The sequence below is a fragment of the Heterocephalus glaber genome, unplaced genomic scaffold, assembly GCF_053883595.1.
Source record: "Heterocephalus glaber isolate CG9 unplaced genomic scaffold, H.glaber_assembly_v1.0 deba00001446, whole genome shotgun sequence".
Classification (NCBI taxonomy): Eukaryota; Metazoa; Chordata; class Mammalia; order Rodentia; family Bathyergidae; genus Heterocephalus; species Heterocephalus glaber.
Window position 1 is genome coordinate 3,288,775 of NW_028258298.1, and position 24,982 is coordinate 3,313,756.

The following is a 24,982-nucleotide window of genomic DNA, read 5'->3' on the forward strand; positions in this document are numbered from 1 at the left end:
ATTAGAAAATGAATCAAATTAAGATGACTTGAAGGCTGGAAGACCCTGAAGTCATAACGAGTATTTCACAGCCTCACTAAGATTGTAATTTGGGTGATCCCTACCCACAATCTGGACTGGAGCAATCCATTTCTACTTAAGCCAGTGTCCCTATAGCTTCCCTAAGTATAGTGAAACATGTTACTGTGCAGCTTTTCCACCTCTGCCTGGACACTGGCATGGTGTATGCCACACAGAGTGAACTAATTTATAGGTGTGGGAAGTGAAGATCCAGCTTTCACCTTTCAGACACCCCTAGAGGTTCAGGGAAGGCCAGAGAAGAGGTTTTCAGGGAAAGTGGCCTCCTTTTGCAGCTGAAATCTTTGAACCTGAAGCTACTATCATAAATATCAGTGTCTTTTTTACTGGATGACTGGTTGAACCTCATTAACCTGAAATCTTTTCTAGGCTAGTGACTGGAAGCTCTAATAACCTTTTAGCCATCTGCTTTTGTATTTAATGTGTTTTAAACATTTTTGGCACAATTCATTCCCAAAAGGGTTGTGTCCAATTTTTTATCCCAAAATGTCTAGAATATTATTGAACACTTCGTGCTGGCAATTATATTTTGCATGTTAAAATCTGTATGCATTTGGAAATGTTAAACATGTAAAAATAGATTTTCATGAGCCTTGCTTTTTGAAGGAATGGGAGCATCAGTTCCTGGTGAGCAGGTGGTGAGTGAGGAGATCTGACCCATCCTCGGCACAGGGTGTGAATTATCCCATTGGAAGGGTCCAGTGACATTGCAGCCTGAATCTCTGGGAAGCCATTTTTTAAAACGTGCTTTAATTGCTTTTTGCTGGGGCCAGGGATATTTATGGGTTAGAAGATTGCCAAGTTATTTATTAGATGGAGTATCTAGGGATAGACTAATATAAATCACTTAGGCTGGTACTGAATATACTAGACACTCAGTAATTTTAAAAGCTTTAATAAAAATGCTAAAATATGAGACTTGTCTTTGGCTGTAATGAGACTCAGTTATCATGTTTTTATCAATGATATTCACTTACAGACACCCCCCTACACCTTTCCCAGTGTAAGAAACTGTGGATGCCCTCATTTCCTGAATTGCCAGAATTTTTTAAATTCCAGGACAATTTGAAGATTTGACAAAGACCCATAGAAGAGTTATGTATTTATTATATTTTGGGGCCAAATACTTGTCTCACTTACACTTAGAAATCTAAGCATGTTTGTTCACATTAAGAATTCTTCTGTGTATCCAGCATAATAGTGAATGAAAAATGGTGGTGGTAGAGTATATAATATTGAACTTAGTCTATAGAAAGCTTGAGGTATGAATCAATTAGTTTGAATGCCACCTTCCAAAGGCAGAGTTAGAGCTTGTTGAGTTTGAACCAATGGAACTCTGAGAACTCAACATATATATTTTATTTCTGTTAATGACAATACTGTATTATGGGTCTATACCATTTTTTAGTGTTTAAAGTATATTTTTGTCTTCTCATTTATTCATAGCTTCAATAATTTTAGAAAACCAGTATCATTCTCATACCACAAACACTGTTCTTATTTATGTAATAGAAAATGATACCCAAGCTGAGATTCTGTCCCTTTCTCTTCTTATGGTAGCATAGAGCTTTGGACCAGAGGATGGGAAAGTACCTATGTCTTAAAGATTTTCCAAGTGTTATGGCTACAAAGAGTTTCTTCCTTTCTCTCTCTCTCTCTCTCTCTCTCTCCCCCCCCCACGCGCTCTGTGTGTGTGCGTGTGTGTGTGTGTGTGTGTGTTTTCCCACGGAATTTCTTTCTTCTATTCCATATGACGTGGTCACACAATGATTGTAATATTACGCTTGGGGAAGGCAGCATGCTCCATTCTTGGAAGGACAGACCCTGTATGAGAAATGTGATCAGGAAGAGACAGGAGAAATACCAGGAAGGCTGCTTCTGGTATTTTTCTGGTACTAGAGATTGAACCCAGCACCTTTGCATTGAGTTATATCCCCAGCCTTTAAAAAAAATTTTGAGACAATGTCTTACTACATCATTAAGTTGGCCAGGCTGGAATCGAACTTGAAATCTTCCTTTTTCAGCCTCCCAGAGTGCTGGACTTGCAGCATAAGCAACCATTCTCAGCTGCCCTGACTTTCATGAGCAGGTAGAGAGTAGGCTGCCTGCCAAGGGGTGGGTAGCTCAGCTGAGGTTGTCATAAAGATGAGCAGAGCTCAGCAGGGAGGTGAGATCTAGCCTTGTCATTAGAAAGTTCTAGGGTGGATTGCCAGGTAATACCGAACAGGGCAGGAGTCAGTCAATATTCCCATTTCACTAGGAGCCAGGCTGTAAGCTAGAGCAAGTCAGGAAGGCTCAGAGTGGTTGGGTGAGCCTGCTTTATGTTGCTGCAGCTTCCAAGTGGTGTGCTCTGTCCTGGGTAGGAACTGGGTGCTAGGCAGAATTCTAACGGGTCATGGGAGGGTCATGGGAGAGGTACATCTCCCTGCAAAAATTTGAGACAGAGGGCAATATAGACACATAGAAGTAATTTCAGAAAGTAGCTGTGGACAAGTCTGTTGGGCTTTAAACAAAATAACCAGGAAGGTCAGGAATTGTTGGTATACAAAGAAGCAAATGAAAAGCTAGGGATAGACACATTTGGTCTAATTCTTAGCCCAGGTATCCTCCCATGTCCACATACACCAGTCAGAAGAGGCTTAAAGTGCAGCAGGGCTGAGACTGAAGTCTGAAGGCATTGTGGACTCTTGGTAGAAGCTGGAGAACAGGAGCTAATAATGGGGCAGAATAAGTATCCCCAAAAATCTTTGACTTGAAGGGTGGGTCCCTATCTCATGGCACAGCTTAAGAGGTAGTGCAGCTTTAAGAGGTGAGGCCTAGTGGAAGGTCTTAAATCACTGAGGGTATGACTGAGTCACACTGGGACCCTGGTCCTTCCTGTCACTCTCACTTTCAGCTGCCATAGGTGAATGGGCTGTCTCCACTCAGCACTGCTGCTGTTATGTGCTGTCTTGCCACAGAACCAAAAACAACAGGACCAGTGACCATGGACTAAACACTCCAAAACTGTGAGCCACCATGAATCTTTTCTTTAAAGATGATTATCTCAGGTATTTTATCACAATAACAGGAAGCTGACAATCACATTTCTTCTCCAACTTCTCACTTGCATTGAGGCAGAGAATGAGAAAAGGCTGGGACATCATCTGCATCATTTCCTTTAATTTCACCACCTCCTTAGGCAGGCAGGTGCTGCTGGTATTACCTGCCATTCAGATCACCAAGGTGAGGGTGGCTTCTGATCAAATCCTGCAAGAGTGCAGCAGTACCCACCACACTGTGTCACTCTAGAGGCCACCAACCTGGGCAGGCAGGCAGACTTGGACAAACTTGAGCGGTGGCCAGGCAGAGGCAAAGTGTGTGGGCTGAATGCTATTTAGCATGTCAGAACTTTGTGCACTTCTGAGCCTCAACTCTGTCAAATGGTATGAGGTTAGGTCATTTATTTAATCCCTTGCTGCCTCTCTTTCTTCATTCTTAAACATAAAATACTGAAATTGCTTCACAGAGTTTTGTTGAGGATGAAGGAAGTGACGTGTGGCAAAGCCTTTGTGTGGTACCTCCTGACACTAAGTTCCCAATAAATGAAAGTCACTCATGGGAAAAAATTGTTGAAGTAGAATAAAGAATCCATAATATCACCCTTTACTATATACAGGGCAGTATGACAAAACCCTTTTATGCTATTTTAACATTCATTCCACACAATGACCCTATAAGTTACATATGGTCACCATCTGATCTCACAGTTTAAGAAACAGGGACTAAAGAATTTAAGTAATTTGCTCAAAGTCATGCTATAAAGGAAGGGCAGAGGTACAGACAGCTTAACAAGAGCTGGCTCTAACAGTGTTAAAGAGTAAGGTTCCAGAAGAGAATAGTTCCAAAGCTAGCTCATGGGAGACTCAAAACACCGAGGGCCCCAGTCTTGGAGAGAGACTTGGGTTGATGGAGGCACGGGGCTTGGCACAACAAATAACAGAATTGGGACTAGAACCAAAATGTTTCCTTATCTTCAAAATGAGAAGGCAGAGTGGGTGGTCCCAAAAGTCCATTTTTGACTTGAAGATTCCAGGATGTAAATTAAACCCTGTGATCCTGGGTATGTGTGTGACCAAAGCTCTCAGGGGCTGTCAGCATGTCCTGGGAGGATGGAACAAAAGGACTCTCCCAGGGGGAGGGTGTCCCCGTGCCCCAGAAAGAGCAGAACGTGATGAAAATGACTCTGTTACTGCAGGCAGCTTCTCTGATCCTGGTTAAATTGCTTGAATTGTGCAAATTGAAAATAGAAAATGTATGTCTAAGTCTATAAATAACCTTTGTGAGGGACAGAGTGGCGACAATCATTACAAAGAATTCAGTGGTTTGTGATGCCTCCTGGCCTTTAGCATGTATTCATGTATTTGTAATTCATAATCATTTGTACTTTTCCCCATCATTCCTCTCATCAAAATACAACTATGAAGAAGAAAAGCAATCAGAATAGAGCATATCCAATCTTCTCCAGCATAAAATAAAACCATTCCACACCAGGACATGTGGGGAGTCCGAGTTCACAGCCAGAGTCTATAAAGCCAAATATCATAACCAAGTCCTAAACCTGAGCACTAGGATGTGCCCTTGCACAATAAGGCTTACTCCCAGCTTCCTGGATTCCACAGTTGGATCCAGAGATTGTGTTTTCTGGAAATTCTCCTTGTACTAATATTGAACACATTGATTGAGTACCTACTGGACACAAGCATTGAGTTAGAAGACCCCTGGGATACTGAGATGAACAAGTAACTGCCCTTGATTACATGGCTCCCCAGCCTCAGGGATGAGTGATTCAGAGTGTGCGAAGGTCTCTGAAACTTCACACGTAACCCGAGAATCCCCCAAGCTATCCCTTTTACTCCCAAATGTCTCTTACATCTGTGCCTGTTTTCCTGCTACTGTACTTGTTCAGGTTGCCACTGTCTCCTGCTGGAAAACCTGCTACCAGTTCCACTGCCACATGCTCAACTCCAGGCTGCTCTCTACACGGTTGCCAGTCGTGGCTTGGCTTATTTTCCAGTAGAAATCTCTCCTTCTCACATTGCTTGCCATCACCATCTCCATCTCCAGTCTTCATCTACCATCTTCACTGTAATCATCTCCACTGTTACCACCTAATCATCCTCACCATCATCACCACATGGGCTATCCGCATGGTATTTGTCAGCACCATCACCACTATCGGCATCTTCACCATCACCAGGTGTTTTGCTACCCTACTCACTCACTCTCATAATAAAGATTTCAGACCTTAGTGTTGCTCCCAAAAGTCTATAACTTCTGGCTCCTACTTGTCTTTCCAGCCATAACATGCAAGATTTCAGTCTTTACATTTCAGTCAGTCACCCAAATAGATCAAACTCCCGATCACTGCAGAGCTTTTTAAAGTCTTTTGTCTTTTGCCTATCTATTCCCAGAACAAACTGCTCTCTAAATTCAGTGACTGAGACTACTCCACAATTCTGAGTTACCATGGAGCATGCTCTTCACAGCACACCCAGGGTGGTAATTGCACATGATAGTTGGAAATATTATTTAGTAGTGCTGCTGTTCCTCTAGGCCCTAAACTCCACAGTTTACAGGAGAGACCTTACTCTTCTACTCCCACAATAAAGCCTAGGACTTAGTAGGCATTCAATAAATGTTTAGAAATGAAAATATCAAGTCACTCTTACTAAGCAATCATGCAACATAACTTACAGTCATGTCTAGAATGGAGAGAGATGATGGAGAAGGTATTCTACCCCAATTTCAGTTTTCTAATGTGAGTAGGATTTGACCAGGTGGATGCGTGAGGAGGAGGCATTTGGGCAGTCCAGACAGCATAGACAAAGGTCTAAGACACACTGAGTGTTTGGAGACTTGGCAAACAGCCCACATGGGTTCCCAGGAAGGCCCCTCTCAAAGGTTCTATTACCTGCCAATAGTGTTGCACCGGGGACTAAGCCTTTAACACATGACCCTTGTGGGACATTGGAGCTCCAACTATACCAAAACTCAATAAGCATTATGCAGTGAACTATCAATAAAATAAGATATTTTCAGAGAACCTACATGTGTTGTGTTGTCTTCATTCTTTATAGTGTAAGAACTGCTGGTTCTACCTCTCAAGAGCTGAATGGCCATGACTGATACTTTTGCTGACTTTTTGCAGATACAATTCACAAAGTGTATTAACTCATTTTTTAGAATGCACCATTCAATGGCTTTCAGTGTATTCACAAACTTACTCACCAATCGCCAGTATTTAATTCTAGAAAAACCTTCATTCCTCAACCAAAGGGGGAAAAAACCCTCACTCCATTAGCAGTTATTACTAATTTATTCATCTCTCTTTTTGTTTTTTGGTACTGGGGATCAGACTCAGGACCTTGCACTTTCAAGGAAAGCATGCCTCCAGTGAGCTAAATCCCCAGTCCTGTTCATCTCTTTATGCTCTGACAACTTTCGTACAGGAACCACAGCCATTATACTTTCTGTCTCTGGATGTTTGTGTTCTGATAGTCCATACAAATCAAATTGTACAACACATGTTACTCTTTGACAAACAAGATGATGCTTCCAAAGTTCATTTATGCAGGAAACGTATCAGTACCTCTTTTCATAGCTATATAATATCCCATTGTTTGTATATACTACATTTTGTTGACCCATTTACCTTTTGATAGACACTTGGATTGTTTTAGCATTCTATTATAAATAATGTTCATATGAAAATCTGTGTATAAGTTGTTTTGTAGATCTGTGTTTTCATTCTGAGGGTGCATATATCTTAGATTGAAATTTTTACATCATTTAATAACTCTAACTTTTGAAGAAGTGTGTTTTCTAATATTGCAATATACCATTTTAGATTATCACCAGAAGTAAACAAGGGTTCTAATTTTTTCACATGCTTGCCGAAGCTTGTTACTTTGTCATTTTTATTACAACCATCCTAGTGGGTGTAAAGGGGAATGTCACTGTGAATTTGATTTGTGTATGTCTGATGAATAATAATGCTAAACCTCTTTTCCTATGCATACTGGTCATTTTTAGATCTTCTTAAATTGGATAAAGTCTAATTTACTTATTTTTCTTTTGCTGTTTATGCTCATCATGTTATATCTAAGGAACCACTGCCCAATCAAAGGTCACAAAGATTTTGGTTATACTTTCTTCTCAGTTTTAAGTCTTCGATCCATTATGAGTTAATTCTGTTTGTATGATGCAAAGGAGGGATCCAAACACATTCTTTTTCAGGTGATATCATATTGTCCCAGGAAAATTTTCTGAAAACTTTATTCTTTTCTCATGGAATTTTCTGTACACCTTGTTGAAAAGGAATTAACTATGGGTGTGTGCATATATTCCTGAGTTTTCTTTTCTGTTTCCTAAATGTATATTATTCTTGTGTTTATTTTTAATAATGAACATTTTCTATGAATGTGTTGTGGATCAAATAAAATAATGTACAGCAGCACTTAATGCCAGGCTCAAAGAAATAAGCATAAACCATTTTTTGTTGTCAGTGGTAGTGCTATGTCCTTGCTTCCAAAAGTAACCCAATTACACATTCGGCTTGTTATGTTGCTAGAACACCACCAATTTATGGAGATTTTGATCAGAAGAGACCTGAGAATGCACAGTCAATTTCCTTTATTTTAAAACTAATTAAAACAAATAAATGACAGCAACACAAATACACACAAAACATGCATGTAATTGTACACACAGCACTAGCCAAATGAACTAAGTTATTTCAATGGATCACACAGTTACAGAATAAGATTTGAACTTCTGTCTTCTTACACATCATGTAGTGCTTTTTCATACACTGCTATCATACTTTGTGTGCAAAATATTGCACAAAATAGCTTAGAATGAATAACACAATTCCAAATATATTCTGGTCTAAGAAATAAACTCCCCATTAAAATTCAGAAAGGTAATCCCTCAAGAATAAAACATTGGATCTTAAAACATTTAGTGTATTACTTTTGTAAATTAGCCCTGAGTGTTTCAAACTGTAATGAAAAGCATTTCCTATTGCTATTAGTTTTCACATGGTCTCTTAATACTTTGTTATTCCCTGAGCATAATAATAACATTAAAGTGAAAACAATAATAATAGCTATTTAAGGTTCTTTGAAACCATTATCTCTAACCTAATCTTCACATCCCTGCGAGGCAAATATTTGTATGCCCATTTTACAGTCAAGGAAGCTGAAACTTAATGGCTCAAGTTATTTTTTTCAAAAATCAAAATGGAAAGAGTTAGAAAGAAATGGTATTCAAGTTTTAGCCTCAGAGACTCTAAGAGTTTTTTTGCTTTGTTTTGGTTTGGTTTGGTTTTGGGTCTTTATACCATGCAGTCTTGAATAAAGCAGGAAAGACACAGTCCTTGTAAGTGGACAGAGACAGGGTGAAGTAGAGGTCTTGAGACAACTGTCCTTGTGAGAACTCTGCAGAGAGGACATGGGCAGCCATCTCTAGGGACATCGGGTCTTCTGGACAGGGCCTTGAGTATCAGAACAGAGGCTGGCCTGGTCTGAGTTACTGACAAGGACTCAGGACAAAGCAGAGGCCCAGTGCTGAGGCATAGGGCTGGCTTCTCATTTTGGCCTCAGATTGAGTTCACCTTGGAGACTTTTTTTTTTTTTGGTACCAGGGATCGAACTTGGGACCTTGTGCTTGCAAGGCAGGAGCCGGAACCACTGAGCTAAATCCCCAGCCCTTGGAGACTTTTTAACAGTGTGAATTCTGTTTTGATTCAGACCTAGTAATTTTCAATTAAAAACAAACTCCCCAAAATTCTTGCTGGTGTGGGAACTCTTAGTGGTAGAGAAAGGATACAGCTAAACATTTGAAGACAATATAGATCCACTGTTCTCTAAGTATCTACTCTTTGCCATGGTGTCCTGAGCTTCACTTCATAGAGGAAATGGTTGAGATCCAGAGGACTTCGGTTGAAACAGGCATCTAGTTAGTGCAGCACATCCAGGACCAGAGTCTGGACTGTGTACCCGAAGCTAGGGTCTCTCCGTGTGACACCATCAGTGACATTGGCCCCTGAGACCCGGAACCAGGTCTCAGCTTCCTGCTTTGCAGTCTTCACATTGTTCATCCTGTCAGAGATGTCATCAGAATCAAGCAACAGAATGAACATTTACTATGGGAGGACTGCTCATTACATCACCTGGGACGCTGGATGTCTGTCCTGGCTGGGCAGGGTGGGGTGTGGAGGAGTAGCTGTCACCTCTGCAGTCTGCCTCATGCTGAGAGCTTCTGCACTCTCTGCCTGCCTAGTTGGGGCACATGTTCCTTCAGAGCAGAGTGCAGTGCTGGGCCCTGCACCCTACTCCTATTAGAAGCAGAAAGCCCCTAAGAAAGGAGATAAGGAGGAGCCAAGTGGTTTCTTCAGGCCTATGCATGTGATTTGCCTGGTGCATTCATTTGGTTAGGTTAAAAAGCTCAGTTTAAGAGGAAGACACTAGCAATTACTTTTGAATATGTACTGTAAAAGCCAGGGTGCATAGTGTGTACTAAAATTGCATGTTATTAATATTTACATAAAATCACATATGTATGTATGTACATTATATGTATATACAATGGTACTGTGACTCATGAACTTCCTTCCTTCCATGGTTCTGGAAAAGATGGTCATGTTTATGTTCATGTGGGAAAGATGGCTGCAGTCGTGTTCATCAGTGTGGAGCTCACAAACAAAAACAAAATTTTGCCAAATACTTCTGTATGGGAACAAAATTGTTTGCAAACAAAAGTGTTTGTGAACCAAGGCATCACTGTAATATATTATATATGTGTATATTATATATTTATTTCATATTATATATAATACTATTAGTAAATATATAATATACAATCCAATATCATTTATGTATAATTAATTAATATGAATACACCATATTTAATTATAATTATATATATCATATTGCATAATTATATATAATTTATTATTGTCAATGTAATTACTTTACACAGTTATTTAATATATTTACTTTAATTTAGTATGAGGACTCTCTAGCTCCAGCTATCCAAGGACAGCTTCATCCATTAACTTTGACATAAGGAACTGAGAGTTTGAAAATGAGCAATTACTCACAGATTAAGCCATTTCTCAGATTCTAATGGCACAAACAATATCAGCGAAGAGTATATAGAAAGAACGATAGCAGCTAATATTTGTTAAGTGCATACTTACTCATTTCAGGCACTGTCTTGTGTATACATACATTAACATTTGGTTATCATATCAATCTGGAGATAAGGTTTGCCACCCATATTTTACAGATAAGGAGCAGGGGTGCAGAGGGCTAAGTCATGGCTGTCCAAGGTCTCACAGGCCTGTTGGATGCCAGAACCTGAGCCTTGGGACACAGCCTCTCATGTGCTACTTCCACTACATCACATTCTGAAGAGTAAGGCTGATGTATATGGGATCACAATCCCTAGTTAGCTGTGCACAAAGAAATGCTTCATTTTCCAGAGAGCCTTTTCTAATTTAGCTTTGATCCCTCACAAGTATACAATAATTTGCACAACACAGTCTACACGAAAGACGTTTACTTAATTACAAATTTTATCATGTGTCAAGCATAGTTCTAAGTACCAGGCTGATAGTGGCTTAAAAATTCTATAGTTTCATAGGCCAGAGAGACAAAAAATGCAGTCATGCCAATGACTACAAAAGCACAGAACTATATAAATGTTATGGAGGAAAATATAAAGGTTAAGGAGAGATCATAATAAGAGGACCTGAATTATATATGGTCGGTTGGGAGGGTTCTGGGGTCATTAGCAAAGAATTCTGAGGAAAGAACATTAAAACTAACTCCAAAAGGAACAATTACATAGTTGAATAAGGTGCTGAACACTTCACATCCTAGAGATTTGACCCTTTCCGCTTTCTGAAACTCTCAATGCATTATAAGATAATCAGTTTAAGCCTGTGTACCCATGCATTACCTTTGGGGGGCTGTTAGAACATGTGTTGTATAACAGGAATACAAGGATAAATATAAATGACCCTGTCTATGGAATAGGCTAGTTGCAAAGATAAATGATACGATAAAGGAACAAATGAGAATGTCTTGGGAAGAGAAGAGAGACCAACTAAGCATCATGAAGTAGCCTAGTTAAGTACTGAAGGATGAGTGGCTGATAAGGCACAGAAATGGGAATGCATTTTCCAGGCAGAAAGGATTGTGTGTGAAGGCACAGAAACGATAATGGTGTGGTCCTGGAGACATGTGTGAGAAAAGGGGCTGGTGGTCAGCCTGTGGCTGGGCTATAAATGTTCCTGTAAATCTGATTAAGTAGTTTGTACTGCATACCTTGAAAGAGGCAGATGTTGGAGGTTCTAGGCAGAAGCAAGATATTTACAATAGCTACAGCAGGTGTATAGGGTTTGGATTCTGTGGTGGAGGTAAGCAGAGAATGGGGAAACCTCTGTGATAGTCCAAGCAAGAGAAGATGTGCTTTTCAACTATGTCAACAGAGAGAGTTTGGAAAGGAAGGGCTTGGTTCAAGAATGCACTTGAGGTGTTTGAGAGCAGACAGTCATACTACAGGTCTAGAGACAATCTGTACATGTCTTACAGAAACCTGGGGCCTAAGAACAGCTGTGGAAATCTGCCCTTTCCTTAAGATACTTGATTACACTTGATAATATATGGTCTGTCTGTCTAAATGCATAAAGATATAAAAAGACAGACATAATAACATATCTACCTGTCATCTACCTAAAATGACCCCATTTTGAAGTCACTATAGTTGTGCTATGAACAGTGCATACAACCTGTACAAATACCCTATTGTAATGCACCACCATCAATGAAAAGAAGTTCACACACCCACAGAACTAGTAGGAAAAAAGTGTCTGCAGATATAATTTGAAAACTCATGTGCTAGTTGTTGACCTTTAATTACAGTTCTTGAGTCTAATCATTATTTTTTAAATAATTGTTATGGGTTGTGTCTAGATGTCCCCCCAAAGCCTCATACAGTCCTGGGTGGGGCTTTTCCAGAAGTGGCTGGATCTAGAGTGTGTGTTGCTGGGATTAAGGGTGTGTGATTACTAAATTAGTCCACTAACTGGTTTGGCACCCCTCCTAAGCCCTGTAGTTTAGATAGAATAAAAAGGGGCAGAAAGAAGCTGTTAAGGTAGCTTGGACTTGCTTCTTCCCTACTTTGTTGCTTTGCTACCTCCTGCTAGCCATGAACTATTTCTCTGTGATGCCCCTCTGCCACGCCACCCTGCCTACTATGGACTGAAACCTCTACAAACTGTGAGCTACAATAAACCTGTCCTCCTTTAACTTTGAGTGTTGAGTATTTTGTCTCAGCAAGGAGAAAAGTAACTATGACAGTAATCTGTCAGTAATCTATGACAGTAATTTCTAGTATGATTGTTATCTATTTATTTGTGTTTATACATTTGTAAGCACTAATATGATAACACTCATTTGTCTCAGACACTTTACAGAATTGAACAAAGGTGTCCTGCCAAAATATGAAGAAGCATTTAAAACCATCCCTAAGTGATCTTTTTTTCAAAAAGTTAGCATGGAAGCAACGGTACAGTCTTAGTATCATTGCCAAGTTCAATTCAGATTTAAAAGCAAATTAGAACTATTTCATATAGTACTTCTCTTGGCAAGGAATTCGTGTGGCCCTGGAGAAACCAGGATAGTAAAGACAGGGCTCTGCTGTCAGTGGTTTGCAATGGGCTGACTGGAACAGGAGGGTTTTGTACATTGGTGTCCTGCGGCAAGTGCTGTGGGTGAAGGTGCTCTGGGAAGACATTGGAAGCAGAATCAACAACATGCAAAGGCTTGTGGATATGAATATCGTGTTGGGGGAGCTTATTAGACACAGTGTAATATATGCTCTGACGTTTACTAACTTTATAATATGAGGTAGTTTTCTCAATTTTCCTTGTGCCTCAGTTTCTTCGTGTTTAATAGGGAAAATATTTCTTCTATTTATCTCATAATTTGTAAGGTGCTTATGCGATCATGCAAAAGTAAAACACTTTAGAAATGAAATTACATATGAATGTTGGTTACTAAGGCTACCATAATTGAGAACACAAGGAACTTCCCTTCCTATCAAATCACACTGTACCCACACTTTTGAAGCTGTTATGCTTTGGGTCTAGATTTCCCCCCAAAGCCTTGTGCAATCATAGAGGGGCTTTTTCAGAAGTGGTTGATCTAGAGTGTGTGACGCTGGGATTAAGGGCGTGTGATTACTAAACCAGTCCATGGATTGGTTTGACACCACCCTAATCCTCAGAGTCTGGATAAGATAAAAGGGGCAGAAAGACACCATAAAGGCCCATTGTTGCTTTTCCTGTCTGCTGCCATGAACTGTTGACCCTCTGCTATGCCACCCTGCCTTGGAGCCAGCCAATTAGGGACTGAAGCCCCCCTACAAACTGTGAGCTAATTAAACCTTCTGTCTTTTAACTTTGGGAGTCGAGTACTTTGTCTCAGCTATGAGAAAATAACTAAGACATGGACTTATCTTTCTTCCTTCAAGAAAACTGCAGGATGCTGCAGAGTTGCAGGGGTTAACAGGTAGCACACTGGATTGGTGGGCATGCCTGGTTTACCCTGGCAATCCGGTTTCAGGAAGAGCTTCCTTGCGGGTGACAATCATTTAGTGCCTGGAGGAGGTCATGTGAGATACCCATGGAATCTCATAAGAGTCTCTCCATCCAGCACTTCTCAATGACCAGATGAGAGTTGTACCATCTATGGAAACAATGACTGGGGGGAGGGTGTGGAATTTCACCCCTCATGGATGCACTGCACTGAACCACCCTGCACTGGCATGACAGTGCTTCTGCGAGTTGTGTTTAACTGACTTCCAGGGAGTCTCCAGGGTCTGGAGAAGGAGACCCTCAGATGCCCTAACACTCACAGCTAAAGCAGACATTATTTTGAGAATATTTTGGAAGTTGCACTGTAGTTGTGGCTTTATAGAAGTAAAAAAAAAAAGGATTGACATTTCTAAGCCCAGAACTATTTTTTAACAAGCTAGAAAATACTGAAAAACAGGTAGAACTGTTTCCTCAAGAGAATCCAGGGTAGTTAGAATGTACACTATTTTTTCCCTGTGTGTATGTCAGTAAAATATGTGCACTGAAATTTCAGGGCAATTCCTAATGCAGAAATAATCCAAAATATGGCAGATTTATAAGTAAGGCAATTTTTATTTATTTGCTAATGTGGATTCCCTTAAGAGCTCAAGTGTTCTGCTTGTTACTTATGGCTTCTCCTTGAAAAGTCTTACCTGGAAGGTCTCAGCAGCATAAAACTTCAGGCTGCAGAGAGGTCTGAATTGAGCCTCAGCCATAATTGTCTTTTTCATCAAGTCAGAGTGGCTTGGAATCTACTAGCATGAAACCTGTTTGATAATTAATAATCCAAAATTAGAGTAGCAGTACAAATAAATCAGCATAACTATAGATTTGGAGTCAGCTTTTTCTCTTATCTTTCTTTTTGTCTCTGAAAGCAAGTTGAGAAGAAAGTACTAGACATTGGACATCCTCCATTCAAAGCTGTACCTCCCTAGCTCTCTGAGTTCTGTTCAATCTGTTCTTAGAATCCTCTTTCAAAGAGGGATTAAGTATGCTCCTTCCATTCTCTGCCCGACACTGGGACATAGAGATGTGTGTGATGTCTGGTTATCCTGCTGCACCTTTCTCTCCAGGCAGAGATGGGTATAAAACAGCACCTGCAGTGCACATGTTTGGTCCCTGTCCTGTGGCTTGACCAAGGTGCACCATAAGAGAGTTTCAAGAAGTGAGAGGAGCCTGGAAAACAGCAGGGGGAATGTGACGTTTGAATGCAGGAGGAGCCAGGCTGTTTTGGGAAGAGAGTCCAGGAAGGAGGCACAGAAGCAAAAAGTCTGTGTTGTTCACACACTCCCAGAGAGCAGGGCTTTCAGTGTGCTAGGTGAAGGGGAAGTGGGCTTGGGAGTTAGATAGCAGAGAGCTTCCCTCATGCAAAAGAGCTCTGCTATGGGGAGCTGAGTGTTAGCAGGGGAGCGATGGGATTAGATTGTTGTCTGAAATGGTCATTCTTGCCACACATAGGAGAGAGACTGGGAGGATCAAAAAACAAAAAGAAACCATGTGGAAGGTTCCAGGTGATGGCCTATTGCAGTTGTTCCAGTGAAAATTGGTGAGAATATCACCCAGAATAATAGCAATGAGAAGAGTTCAGAAAGAACCTGGGTATTTTCCTGTACTGAGCTCTGAGTTGAATTGATAAGCAAGGCCTGGAAGTGGGACAAGATACGTAGCAAGACCAGGGATCATGTTGGGCTCTGCAGTGGTAAAAATACAAGGACATGGCCCTGGCCTGGGAGAAGAAAACAGTTATTTGTGAAAGATGTTATTGCTGCTGTTGATGTACCCATCGCAATTATCATCACTGTTGTCTTAGCAGCTTACACTTGCCAAGTGCTTACCTTGTAACAGGCACTCTACTAAGCTGTTTTTCCATTTAAACCTCATACCAGGGCGAATTTAACCACTACTAATATGTGCATACACAGATGTAGACACCAAAGCCACACAGGCAACGTCAGATTCCTGCTTAGAATCCCACAGCAGGTGGGGAGCTGAGCTAAGTCTGGATCTAGAGCCCTGCTCCCAATCACTGGGTGCCATGCCATTAACAATACATTTTATAGCACAGATGGCTCACAACTTATAATGATTCTACATAGGGTTTTTGACAGTGCAAAAGCATTTCTCAGAATAAATCTTACTTTGATTTTTTATTTTGGATTTTAGGCTAGTGCTGTGTGGTGTAAACTCTTTCACTGTTAATATTAAGTAGCAAAGGTGCCCCACACCCTCCAGTGAACCACAGCTCTAGACTGGGAAGCCACCATTTGCAGTGTGCTGTGCTGCTAAACCACGATTTTCAGTTCATTGGAGTCAGTCACCTGTTTATGTGGAATGTTGCAATTTAAAAAAATTTTTGTCGTAAAATTTATTTATTTATTTATTTATTTATTTATTTATTTTTATTTTTTGGTACCGGGGATCAAACTCAGGTCCTTGTGTTTGCGAGGCAGGTGGCGGAACCACTGGGCTAAATCCCCAGCCCAGTCGTAAAATTTATATCTGTTACCTAGAAAAAATCAAGGAACAAGAATTGGAAGAGAAAATTTTCTGTTGTGCTCCATTGTTATGTGTGTTCCAAAATTGGGACACTATGCATAAATAGGTTTGTTCTTATAATAATTTCAAGTCAGGATATATTTATCGTGCTATAATCCATGGTGAGTTAAGAATCATTTGTACAATCGTATGATGACACCAGTAGCAGGGACATTCGTACTGGCTTGTTGGAGTCCAAAGAGAAAGCAATTAACTCTGATCGAGGAAATCACAGAAAATTGTACTGAGTTTTAAAGGATGTGTTTTAAGAGATTGGTAGAAATGTTCAGGTTAAGAAATGAAAAGAAGAGAATTCCTGGAACACACACCCTGGCAAAGTTTGAAATGCCCAGGAGATGATAACTGACCAGTGCTTTTGACTTTCTGCGTGAGCTCTTGGAAGAGGCCTGTGATTGAGGACTACTCAGGGTTATCCACTCAAGCCACTGATTCTACTTAAAGCAACAGATATGTGGACAGACAAGAACTCTGGGAAGACTTGGAATTTTCCCTTTAATTTAGTCTTTAAGTCAACAAGCAGTAATGTCCATCTTCAGTGCCTCTAGTGCCCTACACTACACACACACACACTTGCTTCAACAGGGCATAATCCTGACCCTTTCTTCTATCAGGAGTGCACTATAAAATAAATGTCAGTGGCCATATCCTTGGCAAAGCAAGCAACCTTAAATTTATTGTTGAGAACAGTGTTCATCATGAAAACATCCTATCCACGTATTATAGGATAATGTTTTCTTTTAAATGCAAGGAATACTTCTCAGGCATTTCTTCTCTCCTGTGTTTCTTTACAGTCCCTCCACAGATCATGAACATCTCCTCAGATGTCACTGTGAATGAGGGAAGCAGCGTGACCTTGCTGTGTCTTGCTATTGGCAGGCCAGAGCCAACTGTGACGTGGAGACACCTGTCAGTCAAGGGTAAGGTATTCTCTGAGTGCATCTGTTAAAGGCTTGGTTCTCATGCACACACAACTGCGGGCATCAAACAGCACACTGTGCATGTACTACAGTAATGTAAATTCAAGTAGGCAGCATGCACCAGGGGCTGAGTATTCCATTCCAAAAGAAGAGCATACAACAGAAATTTACTGAATTGTTTTCTCAGCCTTTCCATGGCCTTGGAAGGCTTTTGTTTTCCAAACTACAAAGAACTGAGGTGAATAAGAATAACTTACATGAAGATAATAATTTCTCAATTGGTGAGGGATGTGTGCCTTCACATAGTATAGGGCAAGGGTGATAGACCACCATCAGGCACTTTGACTTTCTGGTGAATGCAAAAAGAATACTCTGGCCTCAGTTCATTCATGGTATTTACCTAGAGCTTATGCCTGTTTGACCTGTACATAAATAGTTCACCTTGAGTGGAAGAATATGATAGAAATTGGTAAGTGCATCTGAGCCTGACTTGGCTCAGCCTGAATAATTGGTATTGAAACTTTGATTATGGTCATCTTCAGCTTATTAGGAAAACAACCAAAGGACCCTGGGCTCTATCACCTTGAACATAAAACTTGCTCCAAGTTGAACTTGAAGAAATGGGCAAAAAGCCCCTTGATACCAGAAATTATGATTAATTTTAGAAATTATACAAGGAACAATTGCTCCCTCAGGCATCAGAAAATTCAATCGTGAAGCCCAGTAAAAGAAGCTATGTGGAGTGTGCCTATATGTAATAGAAAAATAATGTACATTTTAAAGAAAACATGGAACGGAATCTTAGTGACCTTAAGAAAGACAAAGATCTTCTAAGTCACAAAAGCTGTGCCTGTAAAAGAAAGAGTGATAAATGTGTATTTGTTTGCTAAGCCTACCATAACAAAGCATCAAAAAAATGTGTGACGTAAATAATAGAAATTCATTTCTTCACATTTTGGGAGGCTACGTGTCTAAGATTTAAGGTATTTGCAAAGTTGGTTCCTTTTGATTCCAGTGAGAAAGAATCTGTTCTATTCCTTTTTTCTTGCTTCTAGTGATTTGCTGGAAGTCTTTGGAATTTCTTAATTTGCAGTTGCATCATCCTGATCTCTACCTCCACCTTTATGTGGTATTCTTTGTGTGTGTGTCTCTTATGTGTGCATCCACATGTCCCCTTTTTGTAAGGACACAAACTGCTTTGTATCAGGGCCTACACTAATGAACTCATTTTAACTTGAATATCTCTGAAAGGTCTTATTTTAAAATAAAGTCACATTCTGAGGTCCTGGGGATTAGGAATTCAAGATATTACTTGGCAGGAAGTTATAACTTAACCCATAACAAGTTTCATTACAATTAGACACATTATTAAGAATTTAATTCATTTATGAGAAGTTAAGCAACACACTTAAGGAAGCAATGTGTTATACATATGTCTGACAAAAAATTTACATCTAGTGTGTATAAAGAATTCTTACAACAAATTCGTACAGTCTACCTCAAAATGAAGAAACATTTGGGGACAATTCCAAAACAAGATTCATGAATAGCAAATAAGCACAAAGAAATATACTCAAATTCATTATATACAGAAATGACAATTAAGCCATAGTGAGATATCACTAGCACAACTACGTAAAAGACCAAAATTTAAGACTAATAATATCAAATGTTGGTTATGTGCTTATATATGAATTCTGGGGCTTTGAAACAGTATAAACACTGTGGAAATATTTTGACATTTTGTTGTAAAGTGAAATATATACTTAGCTTATGACCTAGTAGTTGCACTCCTAGGTATTTACTCAAAATAATTACAAGCATACATCCACAAATATACATTGGACACCATTGTTTTTACTAGCCTCATTCATAACAGACTCACACAAGACATAACCCAAATAAGCACCAGTAAGCAAGCAGATAGATTAGGGCACATTCAAACAACAGATCACTCCTCAGTGACGGGGACCTTTGATCCACATAGCAAAATTGTGAGTCTCAAAATATTACACTGAGAAAGAGGAGCTAAGCATAAATACTTGCACAGTGTATGATTTCATTCATATGAAGTTCTGGGTTAGGTAAGACTAATTTATTGCTAAGAACACCAAATCAGTGGCTATCAAGGGTAGGACTTCAGAAGAGCTAATTGTAAAATGGTCCCAGGAACTTGGTGGTGGGAGTGGGAATGATGGAAAACTACTATATCTTGAGAGAAATTGTGGTTACATTGGTGCTAAAATTTGTCTAAACTAATAATTCTGAAACTTTAAAATAAATGCATTATATTATATGTGAATTAAATTTCAATAAATTATGAAATGTAAATATAGACATGTAGGAAACACTGACCTGAATTGTTCTCCTAATTTCAGGCGTCTATTATCTAGCAGCAGCACCTAATCTTTTTTCTGTTTTCTTTCATACAAACTGAGGACATGTACTTCTGCCCCTGCCTCATTATAGGAAAAGATAATGCTAATAAATCTGCTTGAAAATCTTTACATAAAGCCATCACGTAGTGAAAACTAAAATGTCAACATTTTGAAATAATATTTGTATGAACATTAAAATACACATGAGGAACTCTACAAAACTCAACTGTAATATAAACAGAACAATAGTATATCTTCCCAAAGACATGGGCCCCGGGGAATCTTGCCTAAAGCCAAGGAGAATTTTGGTTTAACATTACATACAAAAATATACCTATCCATCAAAACAATTTTTTCATATTTGGTAAAGTCAGATGTATTTATAAATGCTTCAAATCCCAGAATGTACTTACTTGGTCTTAAATATGTAGTTCGTAAGCCTAGAAATACTGTAAGAGGCAGTTTGACTTTGTGTACCTGTTTTAAAGCAATTCTTTCTAATGGTAAACAAGTAACATTTATCTTTTAAAAGAAAGTAGATTCATTCATGTTCCCAACCTTTTATATAATGTGATAGTTGCGATTCAATCTTTAAAAACCCCAGCAAATTCTAAGTTTAAATGGCCTCATTCCTCTTTCAATCTGTTTTGTTTCCTCACACTGAGGCCTGTCTATTCTTTCATTTCCACTATTGTCTTTCCTCTCCCACTGTCAATGACATTTAAGTATTTCAACTCAAAGGACTCTTTCTAAGGTTGGAAAAGTTCTGGAACCTAGGGAGCTTGCAAATTTAAAATTTGCATCTTCCCAGGGGCTACCAATATTTAATTTTTAGGAAGAACCTTTATCTAACTTGGAGTTAGAAATTTGTTTTAAAAGTTTGGAAGAGTATCCAATGAAACTTAAAAAGGAAACATTTTGAGAAAATTTTGCTACTTAGCTCAGCATGGAAGAATGCAAAATAAAGGTTGCAATGACATTTCCTTTGAAATTCCAATAGGATTACATGGAGGATTTAGCTTACTGGATAGCTGTGTTCCCAAAATGCTAATGCAATGTTAGAAACATATAGCTGAAATTTGCAGATCTTTATAAGAATGAATAAACAAAATTTTCACTTAAGAAAAAAATTTCATCTCTTACGATGAAGAAATGATTAAAGATTAAGGTTTAATAGTAGTCACATTTATTTTTAAATGACTGAATATAAAAAAATGACTGAGTATATTCTGTCAATCCCTACAAATTATGGAAAGTATTGAAAATAAATCAATAAATATATCCATTATCACACTAGAAAATAATAGTGGTAAGCTTTGGTGAGTCAGAGACTATGAAGAACCACTACAGCTCAAAGTATGATTTCTTCTTGAAATGATAGTTGGAAAATGAAGGGTTTCAGGTCAGACACTGGAAATGTTTTAAACTGGCTGTGGATGTGAGGAAGAAGCAGAGGATAGCTCTGGCAGCATTTGGCAATTCTCCTGGTGTAAATACTTCCCTCATTGCCATTTTCCTGGGACGCCTTTTGAAGGAAACTCGATTTTCAGATTTATTTTCTTATACAAACAAACACCAAAAATAAGTCCTCCTTACAAAAGCAGGAGGAAAGTATTGAAGAATACCTCCAGCTTTCCTGATCGGCCACCTGAGCAGGCAGCTGCAGACTTCTACTTTCCTCTGTAATCTTGAAAGGATCCTAGCATTTCCAGAAACAGCATTCCATACACCTCACTTCCCAGGAAAACTGGAGATTTTACAGCACCATAATGAAATGTTGTGACCATCTCCAAGAAAAACACTCTTGGGGTCTTGCAGTTGACTAAATATTTGACCACCAAGTATTTGACAATGTTTTATTCTTTGTCTTTAGATGTAAAAAGCTATACTTAATTTTTGTATAGCAGATAACAGTTTATTAAAACCTATATTCATATGGACTTATAGAGAATATGGGCCTGCTTAATTACCTTCACACACACAGAAATCTGTCCCATGTGATCTAAAGCTCAGGAAACTAGGATAAGGGTGGAATGTCATAGCCTGCTGCCTTACAGAGATTTCTGCAGAAAAGGAGACGTACCTCTCAAAACAGGCAGGCAAAGTAGACTGACAAGTGGCTTGTGTTTTTGGAATACATTATGAATCATCTGGGTTTCAAGAGTTATTTTCTTCCCCCTTCCTGAAGAGCAGGAGAAGGGAAACTGGACCAATAAAAGCAGGAGACTGGCTCTTCAAGCCACATAAGTGATGTGAAACCAAATGCACAGAGATGGTGTGGGAAGCTGAGGCTGTAGAGGCTTCGTTATTCTAAGGAGAGAGTGGTCTTTCTTTCTCTCTTACAATGACACAACCATCTCCTCTAATGCCTCTGCACCTGGCCCCATTTCTGATGACATATTTAGGGAGGCCAGATGTTTGGGGAACTTAATAAAGTCTTCTTTTCTGTCTCCACTGAGATTTTAAGAAGACGGCCATTCACCTCTGAGTGAGTTGCTCATACAATCTACTCATACACAGTAATACCTCAGGGAGCAAATAAATGAATTATTTCACAGAAGTGAATTTTCTAGGTAACCGAAGCTGATTCCTTTATGCATTGACTTGAGTCATTTTTAGGAAGCACTTTAAAAATGCACCAGGTTGTCTCCTGTTTCTTGCAGTCTAGTGAGTGCCATTTAGCCTCATCTTTATACTGCAACACCAGCACTATACAAATCAGCGTTTTGGCATTGGAATAGGAAGACTATCTCCTGCCTTTATGTACTACTTAAATTATCATATCTGTTATGTATATTTCCTCCATTTTTCCTTTCCTCCCTCCAAATAGCCTATTAGTCGTCAATTCTTCCTAAACTCACCATACCTGCCCTTTAGAAGTCACCTTTCTTCTGTTTATTTGTTTCCCATTTGTCACAATGAAGAATTGCATAACCAACAGATCAGTTCTGAATAAGGACCAGCAATGGAAGAGGAAGTTTTCTGAGGAAAGGCATCAGCTTCCATGAATGAGGTGCATGGCTCTGATGATAGCTGTCTGGAGGAACTCATGTTTGGCATTGTGTTAGATATATGAAGTTGCAAGAAGAGTGAATTCTGTGGAAGTGAAGAGGCACTGCCAGTAGAGTCATTATCTATGGTTCTGTCCTGGTTGGACGATTCTATCTCCTATTTCCTCTGCCAAATATTAAAGTTAAGAAATGTACTGACTCATAACTATTTTTACAACAGCTTCTATGTGTTATTATAGAAATTCCTGAGTTGAAGTCTTGAACAGTCGTCATGTTCTTGCTACTCTGAATAAATGAAGCACTGCCCACAACTTTATGTAGTGTCATTCTCTCTGGGCTGGTACTATTAGTTCATAGGCTGAACATGGACTTCAGAGTCATACAGACCTGAGCATGAAATCCAAGCTGAGCTGTTAATAAGTTGAATGGCTTTGTAAACATCACTTTAATCTCCCTCATCTTCAACTCCTTGGCAAAATGGGACTATTTATGATAACTTCATCAGGCTATTTTAGGGATGAAAAGAGACAATGAAAGAAAAGCATATAATAGTGCTGATACATATTAAATACATTAAATGAAAACTAAATGTGTCCCTTATGAATTACACTTATGCCATGTTTTTATTCAAATGCATTCTCTGAAACATTGTAGACTACAGTTAGCCAGGGAACTGATTGTGATGGCATTATTATGAGTGCCAACCATGTGCCAAGCCTTGCCATGTATACTTCATGTGGTTAAACTCATTTAGAGCTCCAACAGCCTCCAGAGATGAGTGCTAATATGTTCTATTATTCTACCTCTATCTTCACATCTTATTCCTTGATCATTCCTGGATCATTCATTCAATGATTTATAGTATCTTGGTCTGCCTATAAATTGGAAATAATATAATTGTTTTATTTATGACAGCCAAATCTGAAACAACCCATCCATCCTTTACTGGGTGAGTGTTTAAGCAAACTGTTATAGCCACACCATGGAATACCACAAAGCAATAAAGAGGAATGAATGACTGATACATTCAACAACTCAGATGGTCCTGAAGGATATTATGTGGAGTAAAGAGAGTCAATCTCAAAAGGTTACATATTGTATGATTCCAATATACACCATTCTTAAGATGGAAAAAAACATAATGATGCACAGTAGATGAGTAATTGCCAGAAGTAAAGGGAGAGGTAGAAGAACAAAGCAAAAGGAAGTGGCTTTAGTGGTAGAATAGTACAATTCTTTATCATTGTGATAATCATCTTCATATGTATGTGTGATGATGCATGTATGATGAAATTTCATAGAACTATACACAGAAACATGGAAAATAAGTTTATGTAATAACTGGTAAAATCAAGTAAGCTTCATATTGTATTTATAGTATGTATACACACGTATTTATAGGATATGTGTATGGATATAGTATGAACAAATATTTGATATATATATTTAAACACAAGATGCCATTGTTGGGGAGCTATGTAATGTGTATATTCATTATGTTTGTATTTTCTTATAAATGAATGATTTTTAACAAAATATTTACAAAAATAGAAGTACATTAACCTGTAGTTTTCCATAAATAACCTAATCCTATAGATACTTTGCAGAAGTTTGTACCTTATATTATATTCATAGGTACCATCTCAAGAAAGTGTAGAGCAGCTCTTTAAAATAGGTCACAAGAGGCATATTCTGCCTGGTTTGTGGGTAGGGAAACAGATGGAAGGGTTAAGTAATGATGAATGACTCACAGATAACCCAGTTAGATCTGTGAAAGGAACTCAGTTCCAGATTTTCAAATCTGGAGCTCTTTCTACCACACAAAGATATTTCACATTGGCTAGAATTGGGACAGGTACAATGTAAAATGATTTTTAATCAAATTCTGCTTGCTATCTGGGGCACCCAAGGGTGCTCACTAGCTTTGAGCATCACCCATATGCTCATGTTCTCCTTCCTTGCTCCACACTGACCTTCTTCTGTCTATGCATTTTCTAGCTCCTCTCAGCATTTTTCTAACAAAAGCACAGCCTCCAAATCAAAACTACATTCACACCATTGTCTGCTGCAGGTCCCTGTTGTTCCTTTCCTTCAATTAAAATAAACCTGCTGAGACCTACCAACCTCATTTCTCTTCTAAGCTATCCCAGGTACAAGTTGCAACCACTAGTAGGAGTTGCCTACCAGTTGACCTGCTGCATCATGCAGTCTGCTACTACTTCTTTGTCTTTCTGCAAGGCAGCCAGAATGCTTGTATCTAATCTGGAGTCATGTTTAGAGCCCAATTAATCCCTAGAGTGTGAGAAAGAGGTGTCTGAGATGAGAAATCAAGGTTATACATATCTTGCTCAGTGG

At 39.1% G+C, this 24,982-nt stretch overlaps 1 protein-coding gene across 10 annotated transcripts in view; it reads left to right on the plus strand.

Moving 5' to 3' along the window:
* Opcml (opioid binding protein/cell adhesion molecule like) overlaps positions 1-24,982 on the plus strand; it is a 1,190,405-nt gene that overhangs the window by 1,041,470 nt on the left and 123,953 nt on the right. For 9 of the 10 annotated variants that reach the window (XM_087214240.1, XM_087214241.1, XM_004862649.4 and 6 more), the window contains one exon: positions 17,113-17,238. The exons of the other annotated variant lie outside the window; for it this stretch is intronic. In XM_087214240.1, the coding sequence (XP_087070366.1) occupies positions 17,113-17,238 (126 nt within the window). The remainder of the gene's footprint in view (positions 1-17,112; positions 17,239-24,982) is intronic. 10 annotated transcript variants of the gene reach the window in all.